Source organism: Dicentrarchus labrax, unplaced genomic scaffold, assembly GCF_905237075.1.
Source record: "Dicentrarchus labrax unplaced genomic scaffold, dlabrax2021, whole genome shotgun sequence".
NCBI lineage: Eukaryota > Metazoa > Chordata > Actinopteri > Moronidae > Dicentrarchus > Dicentrarchus labrax.
In genome coordinates this window covers 10,900,923-10,921,878 of record NW_026136721.1, presented here as the reverse complement: position 1 = coordinate 10,921,878, position 20,956 = coordinate 10,900,923, and the positions used below count along the sequence as shown (strand labels likewise).

The 20,956-nt window shown below is 44.4% G+C and overlaps 1 protein-coding gene across 1 annotated transcript in view; it reads right to left on the bottom strand.

The window, feature by feature from the left end:
• The window catches only part of maml3 (mastermind-like transcriptional coactivator 3), a 101,223-nt gene that overhangs the window by 38,842 nt on the left and 41,425 nt on the right, over positions 1–20,956 (bottom strand). Inside the window, exons 2-3 of the mRNA XM_051386213.1 lie at positions 13,125–13,868; positions 11,247–12,194 (exon numbers count right to left, since the gene is read on the bottom strand). Coding sequence (XP_051242173.1) covers positions 11,247–12,194; positions 13,125–13,868 — 1,692 coding nt within the window. The remainder of the gene's footprint in view (positions 1–11,246; positions 12,195–13,124; positions 13,869–20,956) is intronic.

Genomic DNA, 20,956 nt, shown 5'->3' with positions numbered 1-20,956 from the left:
TGAACACTGCGTAAAGCCCAAGGTTGATAGAGAGTAGCAAAAAAGAACATTTATTTATGTGCAAATGTTGCAGATCATTACTTTAACCAACTAAGCATGATTTTTATTATCAGAAGCATCTGAAATCATTGTGCATCTTGTAGCAAACACTTCAAAATATAAAAATGACTTACGTGAGCATAGCAGTATCCTGTAGACCCAAATAATTAATCAAACTATACAGTGTGTGTGCTTCTGTGTGTATGTGTGTGTGAAAGAGAGGGAGCCACAGTGCCAATGGGAGAGAGGAGAGGGAGGTAGGGAGTGTGGGAATAAAGACAGGCGAAAAAGGAAAGAGATGGAGAGTAGGAGCTTTGCGCAACCATCAATCACCTTCTTGGGGTTCAAGTTTATTTGGCTTCATTTTTTTTTCTTGAAATACACAGCACACAGGAGAGGTGCTGGGGGATGGGGAAAACGAGAGGAAGACAGAGGGAGAAAAAAGTATGGGGGGAGAGAAGAAGAGGGGAAAGGAGGTGGAGAGTAATATACAGGGGTTGCGGAGGGGGAATGGGAGGGGGGGACTACCTTGGAGTGGGAGTGAGAGGATGAAGAGGGAGGCAGTGAGAAGGAGTGGAGTGGAGGACTGAGAAGTCAGGAAATAAAGACACTAGAAACTAAGACCATGAAGAGAGAGAGAGAGAGAGAGAGAGAGAGAGAGAGAGAGAGAGAGAGAGAGAGAGAGAGAGAGCATGTGTGTGTGTGTGTGTGTGTGTGTGTGTGTGTGTGTCTCTGTATCCACAGCCTGCCCTCAGAGATCTAATGAGAGACCTGAGCTCCCTCCGTCTCCATCTCCTCAATCACTACTCTGTCCCTCCTGCTCCCCGCCTGCACTGCTGTCACTCCTCATAACTATTTGGACAACTGTGCGTGGATTACTCTGACTTCCTGCGGCTCCATGTTGCTCTTTTTCCTCTCTTTCTCGTATGAGCATCATGTGATCTTTCGCATGTTTTGATCAGTTTCCATCTATCTTCTCTGCCCTAAAACGGCACACAGTCAATGAGCCCGTCTTCCCCATGTTCTCATACAGTTCTCTTTTTCCAGTGCAGCCCACTTCTCCATGCCACATTGCCCTACTAACATATGACTCACAATTCCTCAGCTCCATTCAGCTCATTCATTCCTTCTGTTTTACCGTTTAATCAGCCAGCTCTCTTTCCTTTTCTCTAATTCCCTGTCGCTATCTCTCCATCTCTCTGTTCAACCAAATTTAACTGCATTTTTACTTGTTACATGACATTATATTCAGCATTGTATAACCTGCTTGTTTTAGCTGCTGGACAGAGCTGTGGAACAGTGGAAAAGCAACTAAAGCATCTATATCTGTACTACATACCTGCCCCCTAAACATTGATGATGCAATTCATCAGTCGAGGAGACATTGATTAAAACCGCACTTCATTAGACAACACTTTTAAACTGTGTTAATATATGCTGAGTAACATGAGATCAAGCTGTGAATTTTTCACTTTGAATTAAACTTTGACGAATACATTTCTGATGGAACAGAGAGCTGTTAAGTCCAAAATGGTGGAAGCTATCGTAGCTTGTTAGCTGTGCTACACCATCCATTTTTATTTAACCTTGTCTCCCTGAGTATAAACCACTCTAGAAAACAAAGATGTGATTTTTAGACGGTTAGGGGACAGGAGTGGGTGGCACAAACACTGTGTTTTCCTGTTAGCGATTCAGCTAACAAGCTTTCTAACAGACACTCAGCAAGGCTTGCTTGTGTGTTAGCTGTTAGCTGCCCAGTGTCTTCTTCACCAAACATGTGATGCACTTCCTGTGTCTCGTAGGCTGTACTAACGTATTAGCATTTTCAAATATATTTGAAACCACAAGCACATAACAACATACAATAGAGAGAAAAAAAGTTGAATATTCATTGATTCGGGTACAGCCCTAACCTACTGATAAACATACAAATGACTTTAGCTCTGTCATTTCTTCCTCCATATGTACAACTTGAGCTAAAACACACAACGGTGCAGATACAAAGTACAGACTGACATGGCTTCCAGTTAACTGCTCATTGGAGTATGTATGTTAATTCCTGTATGGCTTATGATTAATTTTGCGACGTGCAAATATAAACATGCAAATATTAGAAAACAGCTGCTATTAATGGGCTTAAGGCGGGGGTATGCATGAAATGAACTAGTCTGTATGACCTGTGGTCCAACCACATCTGAACATAAAAGTGGGTATAGCTGTTCACACTCAAAGCCGGGGTGCGTTCACAGAAAGGGGTGAGGCACAATGAGTTGTTCAAATGGGAACAATGGTGCACACGTTCAGACAGTTCCTCGTGGAGGGCATTCATAGTTGCATTTCTTTGAACGTACATAAAGTGACACATATAGTTGTGTGAGGGAAAACAATCTGACAAGCACTTCCTTTGAAGCATACTGGTGCCCTTACCATTTTTGTTGTTGTCAATGTTAAGTAATGGTACATCGGCCCTGATATTACCACCCACACACTCAAATCAAACATCACAGTGTCTGTGTCTTGTCAGGTCCTTGAAGGTTGTCAAACAATTTTTGCAGTACAGTGAGAAAATGCCAGTATGCTCACTGCAGCCTTAAGACTGTTGTTAATGTTAACGCCAAACAAAACATCTTATGAGTCACATTCGGTAGCAAATATGTCTTGGAACTTCTTGAAACTAGAAGTAAACCAGAATTAAGCAGTCCAAAGGGCTAACTGACTGAATGATGAGTCAGTGCACAAACTTTGACGAGTTTGTCTGTCCAGCTTGTTAAATTTTTCAGAATCAACATATAATCTGGCATTGCTTTATGCGCAAATTTACCTATGAACCCGGCAAATTAGATTTTGTTTGGAGTATACGCACAGTTAAACACACACACACACACACACACACACACACACACACCCCCTCTCCTTGTGCTCTCTCCCACACCCTCCCCGGTTTTCCTTCTGCCACTCTCCTTTCTCTCTTTTCTCAGTATCAGGTACAAGACTGTTGGATTAGGCTCCTTTAAGAGCGGATTAGCTGTGTCGGAGCCGTTTGAGGTAAATTGCTCCAAGGAGTCAATCTACCCCCTCCATCACCACCACCACATCCTTTCTCCTCTGTAAAACAGAGTCAAAATTCTCAACCTAATCCTCAAAGAGCCTTACCGCACCTCCCTCTGTCCTGCACCCCCCCCCTTTCTGTCTGTTTCGGTTTTTCCTCCTCCATTCTCTACCTCCTTCTTTCAGCCCACACAGAGGAGTGATGAGGAGTGGAAGAGTGACAGACGTGTGGGATGGCTAAGGTGGGGTAAGATGGGGTGAACTGGGGTGGGGGTTGAGAAGGAGGGTTGGCATGCGAAGGCAGAGACTCAGACACACGTAGGTGAACCGTATGACTTTACAAGACTGGCTGCTTTTGTTGTGTGTGTGCATGTGCGTGTGTATACCTGCTGGAGCATGTCACTAAACAGTGGCGAGTGGTGTTCGTGGTAAGTGGCATACGTACGTGTTTGTGTGTGTGTGTGTGTGTGTGTGTGTGTGTGTGTGTGTGTGTGTGTGTGAGCATCTGACTGAGCAGATGGGGAGGATGGGGTGCATTTTGGGGACGAGGGCGGGGTCACATCTGTGTCGTCCCTCGCGTTTGTCTTTGTGTGTGTGTCACTTGGCATGGTGGCCACAGTTAGAGTCATCAACACAAACAAGGTGATTAGCAAGTTGGGACAAACACATTATTACTCGAAATTAATGGACTGACCTCATACTCTTTCTAATAGCCAACTGTTTTCCCTTCCGTCTCTCAACATGTCAAAAAAATTGTATTCTGTTTATTCTAGGCTCACATCCAATTGGTACAACATTGATAGTGCGCTGTTAATGCAATCTGCAGCTGAGCCGTATGCCATATTTATCACTAAACTATACACAAGTACAACCTGCTTATAGCCTGGAACATTTGGACAGAGACAGGCTGTCGCGTACACACACACACACACACACACACACACACACACACACACACACACACACACACACACACACACACACACACACACACACACACACAAAAACAACACAACACACACACACACACACACACACACACACACACACACACACACACGCTACCCCTGCCTACCCTCGTCTTGGAACTGCCATTGATTTGGGCTGCAAGGTGCTGTGGGCAATGGTTGCCATGGCAACCGGCAGCCGAGCAAGGCAGCCAAAGTTTGAGCTGGCATGAGGAGAGTGTGTGTGTGTGTGTCTGTGTGTGTGCATGTTTGTGTGTGTGTGCACTGTTTGTGATCGTGTATATAAGAGGTAGAGCAACCAAGCATGCATTTATGTTTCTGAGCGTGTGTGTTGATGTGTGCGTGTGTGAGGTGCTGGCGGGGTGACAGCAGTCTGTTTAGTATGCAGCCTTCTGACTGCATCTCCCTTCCTCCCTCCCTTTGGCCCACAGACACAGCATAAGAATGACCTACCCCCCCCATGCACATGCACATGCAAACACACACACACACACACTTGGCTATGGTTGCTCTTCTACATATGCACATACTTAAAGTCACACACACATACGCTCAGACACCATGTGCCTGCAGACACACTGTGTCATGAATGGTTTCCGACACTGTGAGGCCTGCAGGTCAATATTGCAGATGAGGTTAATATTAGAGAGGGCTGGATTTCACACACACACACACACACACTGGTAATGAACACTCAACCATACAGTGACACGCTTCTGAAAAAGCAGCCTGTTGGTGGAGGTGAGTATTGATATTTCCTCTCCAACCCTGTATTCACACCCCCAGGGCGTGTCGAATGGGTGGAGATGGTCTGTCTCAGTGTGTTTGCTCTGGCGCTGTCGGAGCAAACCAAACAGCTTTGTTGGGGTGTGTGCGTGTTGTGTTGTGGGGTGGAGAGTCGGGGGACCCTGGGAATTGTTTTCCCTCCCGCTGCTGCCGATGCCTCTCGCACACACACAAGACATATTGATACATAAACACACACACTTATGTACCCACTCTTATCTCAATACATTTGCATAATACAATCAAGATCATGCATGCTCACTGTGTATCACACACACACAAACACACACACACACACACACACACACACACACAGTATACAATCTTACATAACTTATATTACACCTGAACAGTTTTAAATCACATACGTACAGACTGTTGTATCAGACACATGCACAATCTAGCATTAAACCAGATACACACACATACATTTATATACATTAAGAACATACACAAGCAATGATACACACACATACACACATTATTGATCGGGAGTAGTGAAGTGGAGCTCAGCACTAACAGCTCCCTCTAAGCACAGGGGAGGAAAAGTGGTTAAGAAGGCAAGGAGGAGGTAAAGAGAGGGAGGGTGAGGATGGAGGGATGGGAAAGGAAATGTGAGGAGGGGAAAGAAGAAGAGGACAGGAAAGGAGAGGAAAAGGAAATGAAAGGAAATGTAAGGAGAGGAGAAGAGAAGAGAGAGGAAGCACAGAGAACAGATATGAAAAAATGGACAGCAGGAGCACAGAGAGAGCTGTTTGTCTTGTGTTTGTCTTAACAGGAAGCTTCTCAGGAGGGACAGAGAGAGAGAAAGACAGAGAGAGAGCAAATACACACCAGAACACAGCAGTCTCCACCCTGCCCCCTCCAACTCTTCACCTCCCCGCTCCACCCAAACACCCCTTCATAACCTACCCCCCCCCACCTTCAGAGCCTCTCTACAGGATCTGAGAGCAGCTCAGCTCAAGCCCTGACACGTGTGCCAGAGAGAGAGAGAGAGAGAGAGAGAGAGAGAGAGAGAGAGAGCAGTATTCACTAGTGCGTGTGTGACTCAGAGAGAGAGTGGGGGGTGACAGAGTGAGCAGAAGATAAAATGTGTGTATGTGAGGGGAGGTGGGAAGGTAATATCTCCTGTTCATGGGGATAGATGGAGGAGAGAGAGAGAGAGAGAGAGAGAGAGAGAGAGAGAGAGAGAGATTACTTGCTGTTCTGTCCCCAGTTCTCTCTTTCGCTTCCTCTCTCACTCCCCTTGTTCCCTCCATCAGTAACCATGTGGATTATAATAGAACCAGACCCCTATTATTAAGGCTGATACAGATATTGATAAATAGAATTTAAAAATACTGATAACTGATAATATATCGGCTATTACTCTTTTTTAAATAAATTAAATAAATTCCTTAATTTTCTAAGACAATTTCAATTTGGTTACATCAATATAATTCACAGCTGAAAAATTTGAAACTAAAATAACAATACATTTTAAAAAGTAAATCTAGGTAGTTATGTAGTGTAATACAAAATGCTAACTCATTACTTCTCAGGTGGTTTGTAATCATGATAATGTGTTCAGCACAACTCACTTTCCTACATTTTACATGAACAAAAGCCAAAACAATTGGCAATTATGTGCTGATTTACTGGACAAATGAGCATTAAATGCAACAAGTGCAACTTTTCAGCTATGTATAAGTATTAACCTTAACCTTAATAAAAAAGACCCTGCACCGCTCCAGCCAAAATGTTCTTGCTATGAGGCAACAGTGCTAACCACTGATCCACCATACTGCCACAGATACACCGCCAACAGCCACAACATTATGATCACTGACAGGTGAAGGGAATAACACTGATTATCTGGCTATCATGGCTCCTGTCAGTGGGTGGGCTATATCAGGCAGCAAGTGAACATTTTGTCCTCAAAGTTGATGTGTTAGAAACAGTAAAAATGGGCAGTGTGAGGATCAGAGCGACTTTGACTAGGGCCACATTGCAATGGCTAGACGACTGGGTCAGAGCATCTCCAGAACTGCAGCTCTTGTGGGGGGTTCCCGGTCTGCAGAGGTCAGTACCTATCTAAAGGGGTCCAAGGAAGGAAAAGAAGGAGGACTTGACACACTGCAGTACATTCGTGATTTTATGAGTGCCCCTTGCTGGAGTACAATGCGCAGATTTGTATTTTCACACTGTGAATTTTGAATTCTGACAAATCATTAGATTGTTAGATGAGACGAATCTATCACTTACAGACACTGTGATACAAGCTTCAGGAAAACATTTTCCAACATAGCGAACTCCATTATATACAATGCTGATGATCAGCCAATAATATCGGTCTGATGTATTGGTCGGGTTTTAGTTCATTGCGCACAATGGGAAGCTGACTCTGTGTGTGTGTGTGTGTGTGTTAAGTCTGCCACCCCTGAGACCTTGTGGAGGTCAGGGTTCTTAGAACAAGAGGATGGAGAATGAGGTGAAAAAGAGGAGAGAGGATGATGAGAGAGGCTTTACCTCCAGAAAGAGAGAGGGGTGGAGAAGGTAGAAAGCAGGAGGGGCTTTGGCAGACAGCGTGCATGCCTGTGGGTGTTTTTTAAAGCCTGTTTATTTGTCGAGTGTCTGTGTGTGTGTGTACATGTGTGTACATGTGTGAGGGGGCTGGTGTCGTGACTCACAGGGCTATTAGCACCGGTGTCGGCTCGCTGGTGCACTGCAGTCGGTGTGTCGACACTGTGAGCTCTTACACTCACAAGCACACACACGTGCACACACAGGACACACACGTACTCATTCACACATGCACGCAGTCAAACCTCCCGCTTCAATTTATCAGTATGACACCAGAGGCCTCCTCTGAGGCGAACACCTGTCAATCCATTCTCATCCAATCATCACTCAGATAACCCCGGAGACCCGCCCCCGCGCTGCTAGCTTCACACAGCTGCACGCATGCTTGTGCAACAAGCCACATCCGTCTCACAACCATTCTGTTACACACACACACACACACACACACACACACACACAGTGAGGCAACCACATCATCCGTCACACGCAGACAATCACACAACTATCTTCCACAGACTCGTGCACGCGCCTTTGCTCCCCCACTTGCTGCTTCCACTGAGACATCCACCACCGTGGCGACGGTAACCGCGACAACGGGCATAAATTAGCGTCATGGCGATATGCAAAGCGAGGGAGCAACAATTAAAGCTTGACTAACGAGCTTTTGAGGAGCGAGGCTGAAGTTTCCCTGAGCAGCTGCTAACTGGATTAGCCTACACACACAGAAACAGAGAGAGGGAGAGAAGACGGAGCAGAGAGACAGTGATGTTTAAGCACCACCTGTGAGACGACACACACACACACACACACACACACACAAAGTCAAAGGCTAATATACACACACGCTAATGCAGACAAAGAAAACAGAGTATAAACACAGCTAGTATCACTTCACCCAAACACAAACACCATTACCAAGGGTGACTCAGGGGATATCAACATATCAGCACAAATTACAAATCCACACACACAGAAATATACTTACACACACACACACACACACACACACACACACACACACACACACACACACACACACACACACACACACACACACACACACACACACACACACACACACACACACACACACATTTACTGATCCAACTGAGCTTTGACAGTCATTCAACAGATAGAGCAGACACTGGGTTAGCTGACTAGTCCAACCAAGACTCATATTGGAATGACAGAAAGAAACCAACAGGCTTGCTGTTACTGAATCGTGAGATCTGTGTGTGCTAGCTGTTGCGACACAACACACGACAAAAAAGCAGTAATGAAAGTGTTGCTATTACTGCCATTGGTTACTCAGGCAATATGCTAGCTTTACAGAGTGAACGCTGTTGAATAAATCAAAAGTAAAGTGTGTGTTTAATAGCTCAATCACTCCAAGCAATTAAAGCTCTACTGTGTGTGTGTGTGTGTGTGTGTGTGTGTGTGTGTGTGTGTGTGTGTGTGGAGGGGGGGGGTTTCCGGTTGGTTCATTTCAGCCAACTGTAGCACCTCCTTGTTTGTTGCATTCAGCATATGTTGTCATTATTTTCAAGATTTCTCACCTTGACATACTGAAGAATTTTGCAGCTTTTTGTCCAATGTGCCTACAATTTGGGCACAGATGGTCTGAAAACTCTAATATTAACAGACTGATTGCCAAGATAAAATATATTGCCAATACTAATGCAGCAGAAGTAGAGATATCCTGACTTCCAGTCCCCTCATATGGATCAAGTTCCAAAAACACAGGATCCTACACTTCCCATAATGCTATCTGATAGCGTCTTTTTATTGCACTCTCCCATTCTGCTTGTCTTTCAAACTTTACACCGTTTGTAACGCTGACTCTTCATTAAACATTTTGTAGTCACCAACTCTCAGACTTGACAAAGCTCTTGCAGAGCCACAGAAGACATTTTAAAACTGTAATACTCAAGACTGATCTTGATGTGTAAAAACGGTGGACAGTATTATCACTAGTTGTGCACATCCTGTAAATATTGATGTAAAGCTCATCGGCACCCACCTCCACCCGAATAAATCACTAAATAATTGAAGAAAAACACACTGTAATTTCTGTTATGTTTAATAGTTAATTTGCTAATGTTATTTTAAACCTGTGTGACTATTCACTAAAAATAAACGTGCTAATTGCAGTACAGTCGTCCAGATACATGTAGAACAGTGAGTATTTTGCATTTCAGACACTCCATCCTGCATTGCTCACTTATTTCTGCCTTTTCAGGCTCTTGACTTTCTTTTTAATATGCTCCATCCTCACTCTACAATAAATCTCTCTCTTTCTGCATTTGCCTTTCTCCTTTTTTTCTTTTTCTTCTCTGCATATCCCTCTCCTCTCTCTTCCCGGTCTCCAATTCTCCTCTGCTCACTCAAATAAATCTCTCTACCCCCCTTCCCGTTCTACCCCCCCCAAAATCTATGAAACACACACAAACATACATGTGCACGGATTCGCACTCACTCACTTACGCACACAAACACACAGCCCTCCAGGCAGCAGCCACAAAGGCCCCATATTAATAAATCTGCTCCTTTATTGGTGCTGAGTGTCTCTGGCAGAGGGAGAAAGAGAGGCAGGAGAGGGGGGGAGGAAGGAGGAGGAGGAACAGGACAGAAGACGCAGAGATCACCAGAGGGGAGGAGGAGGGGGAGGAGGAGGAGGAGGAGGAGGAGGAGGAGGAGGTGGTGGTGACTTACTGACTGTAGCCATATCATGAACACAGGGTGGCAGAGTGAGAGAGACAGAGAGATAAAGGTAGAAGGAGACAGCATTGACGAGTGCATTGTCAACAGTGATGCACCCACTAACACACACACACTTTCTATTGACGATAACACAATGGCCCTGAGATAATGAGCAACACTATAAGAAGAAACATACAAGTGTGAGGTCTCACTTGTGTTGGTGTTTATTTGTTAAGGTATAGTCCACCCACACTTCCTTAACGTCCTCCGTCCGGTGGATTATTAAGGACACCTGACACCTGGCTGAACCACTGGAGCGCTCAGAGTGGGCTGTGCTGGTTGCTGGGCTCGGGAAACAAACTGCCCGAGGTGGGCTTTCAGTAATGACAGCAGCTAGCTTGGCTTAGTGGTCCAATCTCAGCCATCAGTCAGCTGTGACAGATTGGGGATATGAGCTAAGGAGCCGTTTAGCTTTGGTGTTTGGCGTGGTGTGTGAGTGCATGCGCTTGTGTGTCTGGGGGAAGGAGGAGTGGGGGGAGGCCATCAGTGCTGCTAGTGTTGCAGAGGCATCAATACACTCTCGACAGGCCATTTTCCTATGCCTATTCCCAGCCCTGGCTTGTTGCTGGGGCAACTACCGCCATTTTACCTTCCCTGGCTGCACCTCTGGAAGGTTTTATAAAGCAGCAATCCATTTTCCGTAATCTGTCCTGGTCAACTGTTTAAATAAGCTAGTATTTTTATTTCTTAATCCTTGCCATTGGGCATTCTGTGTGTAAAATGGAGTCAAGTTATCTGTGTATTTTACAGGAAACCTCCAGTGGACAGTTAGTGTTTCTAATAGCTCCTCAAGGGTTGATAAGCAAAAACTGTAGAGTGTTTTGTTCTCCTCTCAAGGTCGTGGGTTGAGTGTTCTATAACACCACCACCCTAGAAAATGGCACTCATTTCCACAGTAACTGCTTTCTGTTTTCATCTGAAGATTGACTCTGGAGTCAGGGCTCAAGCTACACACAAACTGCAGTTGAAGGAAACCTTCCTCCTGGAACAATGCAGAGCCAACAGTATTTACTACACGTGAACTGCGCCAGTGGAATGCAAACAACTTTGCCAAGCCACGATGATTAAAGGTAGTTTCCTTACCTGTCCATGAGGCTGCATGGGGTTGTAGGGCATGTTCTGGTTCAAAACTTTCTGCTTCATCAGCAACATCCTCTTCTGCTCCTCACTCAGGTGGGCTGTCTGTCCCGGGATTGGCCCCTGGGTCTGCCCTGGCCCCGCGCCCTGGCCGCCGCCTCCCCCACCACCCATGTAGGGAGGCATCATGGGGTTCTTGACCTGATTGTTCCCTCCCATGGGTGGAGTCATCCTCTGGCCTATGTGATCAACCCCACTGCCGCTGAAGTGACTCAGTGGTTTGGTGTTGTTATAGGACAACATGGCTGCTGTTTGCTGCTGCTGTTGCTGCTGTTGCTTGGACAGGGTGTTCTGGCTGATGCTGTTTGGCTGTTGCTGGCCCATCATGCCCATGTGGTTGTGAGGGAGGTAGTTGTTCATGGGGGCTTTGGGCCCATTGTTGGGGGCCATCCCAGCCACTAGAGGGCCCTGTGGTGCATTAAAGGCTTGCGGTGGGTACATCATAGGGCTGTTGGGTTTGTCTTGGTTAAAGGGACCAGAGTTATAGGGACTGGTTGGAGCGCCTGCAGGGGACCAGTTAGCTGCTTGTTGCTGCTGCTGCTGCTTCTGCTGCAGCAGCTTAGCACGTTGCTGAGCCATTGCTTTTAGCTGTTCAGCTGGAGAAAGTTCAGGTGTCACTGGCCCTACAGGCTGACCTCCAGGGGCAACCCCAGCCGCTCCAGGTCCTGTGCCTGCCTGACTGACCCCTGGGCCTGGGTTCATCATGTATCCATTCCCAGGCCTAGAGACTGCTTGCGTCTGAGCCTGGGTTGGGGTCTGAGGGGAGCGAGCCACGCAGTTGTGCAATGGGGAACCTGATGCCATGGCAACAGCTGGTGACTGCTGCAAAGGTTGCTGTGGAGGCGTTCCATTGGCAGTGGTGGCAAACTGAGGGCCTGATGATGATGGTCGGACCTGAGGAGAGGAGTCCAGACAAAAAATCCCATGAGACTCGTGTACCATTATGAATAGTTCAACACAGTGACAGGAGGAGATCTGCTTAGAATAAAGACTAGAAACAGGGGGAACAGATAGCCTGGCTCTTTCCAAAGTTCAGAAATATGTCTGTCAACACCTCTAAGGTTTTCTAATTAACACCTTGTCTCTTGTTTGTTTTTCCAATTTCCCAGTCTTGCTGTCAGAAGGTTTGGTATCATCTTGCCTATACAGAGACTTACACCAAAGCCTGTGTCTGGCAACCAGAGATTTGGCTGGTGGCACTGCACAGAAGCACTGGAAGGATGGATAAAATAGTCATGATATTTGCTTATTTGTATTGTATTAAGCAAATGAGATACAATTTGATAATCAGACAGCTTTGGATATGTTAGTAGGAGTCCATTTAACCCCAACACACCCTGTAAACACCCTGTTTGTTTGTTTCATGTTCTGCACATCTCACGGTTTTATTCATCTATTAAAAGATTTGAAACAATAAAAGGACACACCTGTTTGGATTTATTACTATGAACTGGAATCAATTTAAAACCAGTTCAAATGATCAGATTCCTGAAGAAAGTCGATCAAAAAGCAAAAATGAATTGAGCAAAGCCGAATTCATGAAAACCTTTCAAAAGGTAATTTCTACTCATTATCTGCAATCCTTGCATCAGGATCAGATCAAAAACTGTAATTTGCACAGTGACTGCAGATCATACATGGTTTATGAATTACTGCTGTTATGACATGTCGATCTATTGTGTTTCTTACAACTATAAGCAAACAGGCATTTAAATTGGTACCGACTAACAAAGGTGCCGATCACGATCACAAATCACCTAAGTTGGTCACAATTTAGGGCAGAGATAGGGGTCAAATACCCCTGCTATAGGACATCATACTAACCTGTGGTGAGCCCATAGGGACCTGTGGACCTCCCGGTGGAGCCTGAGGAGGAGGAGGCAAGGCTGCTGCTGGTGCCGACCCCCCTCCAGGTGCCGTCGTATTCCCAGCTGCTTCCTGTGGGCCTGGTGTCTGATTGTTTGCTGGCCTGCCAAACTCTGCCTCTTTCTTGTCCTCAAAGTCCTCATTGAAGAGGTCGTGCATATCGTCCTCTGGCACAGTGTTGGCCAGCTCATCGATCAGCTCCTGCCACTCTTGGTCATTGAGGTTGATGTCAGAGAACAGTTTGTTCTGATTGGACAGAGACTGGGGATCAGAGGACTCCATCCCACCTGTGTCATCCAGTGGCTCCTGTTTCAGGTCTTTAAGGAGGCTGAAGCTGTCCTCCAGGTCCAGCGAGCCATTCAGCTTCATGTCCGGAAGATGGCTGCCACCGTTCTTTCCAAGCTCATCTGACGCCTGGCCTACGTGGTTGCCATTGCTGTTTGTAGTGTTGTTTCCGGAGGAAGTGTTGGGCCCGCCAAGTATGGGCTTAATGTCCATTTGGTGATGCAGGGGAGAGATAGGTGGTACATTGTTGTTATTGTTGTTGTTTGGGAGACCTGTTAGTGAGTCCAAACCACTGGATCCCTCCTTCCGTACCCGTTTGGTGGTCGGTGAGTAGCTGCCTCCATCACAGATGCCATTCTGTTCTCCATTAAGGGGCGATCGAGCACTGTCCAGTTTCCTCTTTACAGTCTCCTGGAGCTGTAACAAGCAGGAAAAACACAAACAGATTAGGACTGGAGGAGCACCAGAGATGGGACATGTTAGCAATATGAAAACTTTTCTGAGGTCTTCAGGGTGCTAACAATGGAAACGACATGAGATACCAAATCAATAAGGCAACAGACTGCTTCCTCTCTGCACAAATCAAGAACTGTCATGAGAATGCAATCAAAATATCAGGAAGACAAATCAATCGTACTTTCAGAACAGATTCAATCTGGCTGAAGTAATGATCATATAATAAGTTCTGACACAGAACACACAAGCATGTGTGCACATTTTCTTAAACATAAAGTAAAACTTGGGGCAAAGCAATCAGACAAGCAGCCCTCTCCACGAGCAATCCCAGCAGGCTGGACTCGAGGATTTCTGAGGATGGAAGGAAAGATCAAAAGAACAGCTCGTTCCATCTATAGTATTCTCCCCATCATTAGCATCAGCCAATGGGTGGATGAGCTGCCCCATCTAAATCAACAGCCCATGCTTAGCCTTACTGTAGACAGCCTCCACACAGTCCGCTTAACTTGACAGTCGCACTGCCTCTGTCATGGCACCGACGAGATAACGACAGGGTGCTAACAAATGCTGGCTGGCAGTTAAGGTAATCACTATCATAGACCTGGGTAGGAGAGGAGAGGAGGTACGGTGGGACAGCAAGCACAAACTGAGACATAGCGAGAGAGAAGTGAGACAAAGGGAAGAAAACAGGGAAAGGAGCAAAGTAAGACGATGCCAACACTAGAAATTTTAATTATCTTCATTTTGGCCTTTTATCTACACATCTGTGGTATTAGTAAGGTTTGGACAGGATTTGACTCTATGCAACCCCTCAAATGGAGTTTTGTACAACAGCAGCGTGCATTTTAGAGGCTCAAAATATTGTTGCAATGGATAGGAAATGATTGGTTGTGTATTTAGGAGAGTAATATATAGAAAGATATAGACATCTCCCCTGAAAAAAAACCTACACTTTTCAACGAGCATGCAGACAAACTGAATTTTGTAATTTTCTGGTTTCTGTGCAATTTAATAAACTCTCAATCTCAATTTTATTCCTAACTCCTGTTAATTTAAAACCCTAATGAAGTTGGCAGAGAAATAGTAGATGCTATTAAAATGACGGATGGGAAGCAGGGACCTAATTTATGAAAGGTTCCCAGGGTGCAAATTTTGTGCTCCGACCCAAATCCAAGCCAAAGTTTGAGATTCAGACAAAAAGATGATCGTAGTTTTAAAATCAATAGCATAGGCTTGCATTTAACGTCACTGCATAGTTTAGTTACAGTATAATAGCTTAATTTTGTTCTACATATATCCTGGATAAAGTCAGAGACTACTCTTAAGAGCATCTGATTGCAGATTAGTCTGCTCACTTATGGCTAAATTGATTTTATTTAATACTATTTGCCAAAGAAAACCTTAAAATATTTTACACAGTACAGTTGACTTTCTAAAGTAGGTGAAATTATATATAATAGTACAATATCACAAAAATATAGGTTCAACACATTAATGACATGAAATGAAAATACATTTTGGCTGTACATGTGCAATGTAAATTTAGAAAAAATAAGAAATGTGGTACTGCCTGACTGAACCCTTCTTACACTGAAACCTCCGTCCAGTCTCATTACTAACACTCAGTTTACACACACACATTTGCACAAACATATACAAATGCATAGTCCCACAAATACACATTGACTGGAGCGGTTTGCAGGTTACACATACAGTCGCATCCTGCAGATCTACATTTCAAACAGTCTTCTGTGAAAAAAGGGAGCGGAGAAGCAGTAAAATATTTGTAAAATCCACACTCTCAGCTGTCACATGTGAAAAAGTCAAACACACACACACACACACACACACACACACACACACACACACACACACACACACAGCAAGGACCGCTGATACATGTATGTGTGCAAATGCACACTTAGCTCTTTGTTATTCAGATGGAACAACAGACAAAATATATTCAGATTGTATTCTGACCCTGAGGTGGACCCACTCAAGCTGGCAGACACACACACACACACACACACACACACACACACACACACACACACACACAAGAACACACAAAACACACATAGAAACACACATAGAAACACACAAATCATCCTTTTTTTGACTTTCTTGGTCTACTGGTGTGTGAATGTGTGTGGGGTGGGGCTGTCAGGTTGGCTTCCCCCTCTGTTCTGTTCTCCAGCGTGACTGACAGTCAGCCTAATTATCTTTATGGCATGATAAAGACTATTAGTATTGACAGCCAAAAAAAACCTACAGTGTGTGTGTGTGTGTGTGTGTGTGTGTGTGTGTGTGTGTGTGTGTGTGTGTGTCTGACTTGAACTCTTATGCTTGTGTAGCCATTAGAGGAACAACTGAGAAAAACACAGGAAAACACACATCTCCACTGTCACGACACAGCTTCATCAACTCTGTGTGTGTGTGTGTGTGTGTGTGTGTGTGTGTGTGTGTGTGTGTGTGTGTGTGTGTGTGTGTGGTCCTGCAATCAATGGGTTTAAATAATTCAGGTCTCCTGCATGCAGGTTTGGTTTTGTGTGTGCATGCAAGTGTGTGTGTGTTACAGGCTTTCCCTAAATGCCAGTGACTCATGTTGATAATAACAGACTCGCCTTTCAAAGCCCACCTATAAAAACTCCCATAATTATCCAGGTGGTGTGAACTATAGCACCCTCCCACAGATGCATGGAAGTACACACACACACACACACACACACACACACACACACACACACACACACACACACACACACACACACACACACACACACACACACACACACACACACACACACACACACACACACACACACACACAGTGGTTTTGCATACACACCCACCTACAAAGATCATTACCAGTTTAACCTTCTTGATAAAATCCTGAATATAGAGACAGAAACAAAGATGGACTGTGGTTCCATCTGCTCAGTACTGTATGAGTCAGCACGCCACAGCCTGAGGAAACGTTGACAGGATGAATGACAAAACCGTGAGCCAGAACGAAATACTTTATATTAACTCTAGTTAATTAATCATTTGTTTCTTTTAACACAATTAGCAACCTAATTACACCTCTGAATTACAGTAATACACCTGACATGCGCTGCGAAGGGCACTGACAACATTTTTATTCATTTGACAATCATGGCAATAAAATACCTGAATTGAGAGAACTGTGAGTGTTTGCGTGTGTCAGAGAGAGAATCGGAGCCAGGCGAGGAGAGGAGAAGATAGAGAGTCAGAGACAAAGAATTCTGAAGTAGTTTAATCAAGCTGGAGTGCTTAGCGTGAGCAAAGGGAAAAGAGCATTGGAGAAGAAAAAAAAAGGACGAGAGGATGTAAAAGAGCAAAGACAGGAGAGAGAAAAAGGAAGAGAGCGCTGCTTGTTCCCCCTCCTGCGTCTCTCTCTGTATTCTTTGACATAAACACCTGCTGACTGCTCCTCTGTCGGCTCCCGCAACAGACAGAGAGAGAGGGAGAGACAATGACAAAGATACAGAGAGACAAAGGTAAGAGAGAGACACACACACACACACACACACACACACACACACACACACACACCTCCTTTGAGTGGAGGAGCTACCAGAACATGAAGATGAAGAGGAGGAGAGAGGGTGAAGGAGAAAAGAGGTAGGTATGGGAGGGAGGGAGGAGGAGATAGGTGGCTTGATGGAAAGGCATAGCGCGCCAAATGACAGCGGGGAGCAAACGATGAGAGGGTGATCAGAGAGGGAGAGGGAGGGAGAAAGGAGAGACAGAGATGGAACCACTAAGGTGCTGTTGTTATAGCAACCTGCTGCTCTGGTGCTTTGTGCGCTGCATCCTCCTCCTCCTTCCTCCTCCTCCTCTCCTCTCGCTCACTTACTCCCTCTCTTTAAAGGTTGAGCATCATGTCGAATTCAAACCAAAGTCTCAATATTATAAGAACGCGTCTATGTCGAGACAGTTCCACAATTTTATGTTACAGACTAAATGTGGAGGTGTTTGGCAGACATGCGTCTCAGCAATGGAAACCTTTTGTCTATAGGATTACACTTGTACAGCTAGAGACACACGCCGTATTCCTCTTAATATCTATCAAAGACAGTGTTGTAAACCTAATCAGAAGTCAGCCAGCAGTTGCATCTGCTCTGCAATATATTTCATCCACGCTGTGCAGCCCTTCTTTCTCCAGGATGCACACACACACACACACACACACACACACACACACACACACACACACACACACACACACACACACACACACACACACACACACACACACACACACACACACACACACACACACACACACACACACACACACACACACACACACACACACACACACACACACACACACCCTTTTAAAGCCTTCTTTGCCTTTAAAGAGGAGCTGGTTTACAGACTCTCTGCTGGTTGGTCAGTCAAAAGCTAAAAAATGCTTTTAGATATTGCTGTTTCATATCAGTATGTCTGATCCATTAAATTCTTGCTGAGAACTAAGCAGCAGAAATGTTTTACAGATAAATCCTGATTACAAAGGAGCGAACATTGTTTTTATGCTAATTAAACCCTCTAGGACCCATCCACTAAGTTTAGTGAACCTATCTGCCAATAGTGACTATAATCACGTAGTCAGATACAGCACGGACCCACAAATACCGGTCATAACTGTCCAAATTTCATTTGGTTTCCATTTGCAGGCCAGTATGTACCTTTCTTGCGAGTTTGTGTGCTTGTTCCTGGTCTGGCCCACTAGACTGTGAAATGAATCAATTAAATCAAACAGGTCTTTAATAAGTATGTGTGTGCTACTGTGTGTGTCGTGTGAGTGGTGTTGATGGGGGTTATGGCAAAAAACTCTATCATGTATCCACCTATTTTAAATCATAACCTGCCAGCAAATGCAGCCGTTTGGTTGTACTTTCTCTAACATGTGACCACAAGATTATCCTTACCAGCTGAGACAGTAATAACTAGGTGTTCAGCAAAAGCAGTGAAAAAATTGAATTCATTTGTTTTGAGAGATTTTTCACCTGAAATGATAGCAAGGAGAGTACCAGCATCCAAACACACTGCAACATGACTACATGTCCCCATGAACCTCATTTCCTCTGCAGAAAAGATTTCTTAAATTTTGCTACAATATCTCACAATTTCTTTATGCATTTTCTACACGTGACCTGAGGTGCGGTGAAATACAAAAGGTTTTGATCTTGGCTTACAGTAAGACTGAGTCTGATATCAATATCTCTCCACTTGTGTGGAATGTCAAGCTTTAATCTTACACAGTCGTTTCATTTCATCACTACCCATTTCAGTGTAAAGGACTGGGAGGATATAAGGGCAAGTCAAGAAGGAACACAGGCGGGAGTGTCAGAGAGTCTGTCCTTCATCTCAAGGACGCTGGTTCAAGCACACGTCAGCAAGCATCCATCCTGCTGAAGTGTCCTTGAGCAAGTCACTGAAACTCACCAGAAGAGCCTCTCTATAGATGACCCTGACATAAAGGGTCTGCAATTTGGTCAGAGTCCAAAAGGAGCAAGTTCTGGGTCACGTTGGTGAGCACACTGACGTTTGGATAAGGTTTGAACTTTAAAGGAATAGTACGCTTATTTTCTTTCTTTTCAAGCGCAGCCAGTTAGCTTTGCATAAAGACTGGACACAAGGAAACAATTAGCCTGTGTGTCTGTCTTATTCTCACATCAAAGCAAAAAGGTAAGTCATTTGGAGTATAAAACATTGGCTTCAGGCTTCTTATGGAGCCAAAACTCCTGACCGTGCTCCACTCTGACACCTTCAAGCTATTTTACTTATTTTAAGATTGTTGAATTTTCTTCCTGAATGCCAACCTTTTAAGACACACACTGTTTAGTTTTCCTGACCAGATCCCTGAACATTGGGCAATAGACGGACAGAGCACAAAAACAAAGAGTCTGTGGGAGTGAAGGACAGAAAACTCCAAGTGACAAGAGGAAGGTACAAACAAAAGAACCATTTGGCCGTCATCCCAGAGAAGGGTGTGTGTCTGTGTGTGTGTGTGTGTGTGTGTGTGTGTGTGTGTGTGTGTGTGTGTTTGTGTGTGTGTAAGAAAGCGCCTGCCAGTCTGCCTCCTGTACACAGGGGGCCTATACACCCCTGATTTGAATACACACTCACTTCTAATCTTCTAAACAATAATGCTTTAAATATTACCTTTTCTAAATTCTGCAACTGAATCGGATTTTATTTATTTATTTTAGTTTTGCTTGTTTATCCTTCAGCCAAAATAAAAAAAATATATTAAACAACATACTGGTATTCTTATGACATGGCTCTGAGTTGGAATATTTAGTGTTTTCTCAACAATTCAGTCCTTTAAGGCTGCATGTTCTGTCCAACAAGTTCAACAATGTGGTGGAAACTGCCACCTTAAAAAGTTTTATTTATTAAAAGAATCAATGTATACATGAAATAACAAAAATACAGGAATGCATTTACATAGTTATTTTTCAGGGCAACACACACACAGAATATACACTATTGTGGTGTGGTTTATCACAAGTCTTTCTTGTACATATTATATATAAATATGTGTGTGTGTGTGTGCGTGTGTGTGCGCAGTAACTCAGAAAGAGTATAAGCGTGCACATGTACGTGTGTCATCAGCAGTTTCAAACCTGCTGACCTGACATAAAAAAACTAGTGGCCACAGAAAAACATCACTTTTTTCCTCCCCATCTACCCCCATCCATCCCCAACCCCTCAACTCAATAACAGAGAACTTAATGTGTGTGTGTGTGTGTGTGTGTGTGTGTGTGTTTGCAAAAGAAGTGAAAGAGGGAGCGAAAGTTAAAAAAAGAAAACGGGCTGGGCTAAGGAGCAGTGTGTGTCAACAGACACATTTACAAACCATTAGATTTTAACGCACAACTTATTATCATCTCAGTCAAGGACTGTGTGCATGCATGTGTGTATGTGTGCATGCATGTGTGTATGTGTGTGTGCATGCATGTGTGATGTGTGTGTGTGTGTGTGTGTTTACATTTTCCAGATAAAGTGTAAGTAAG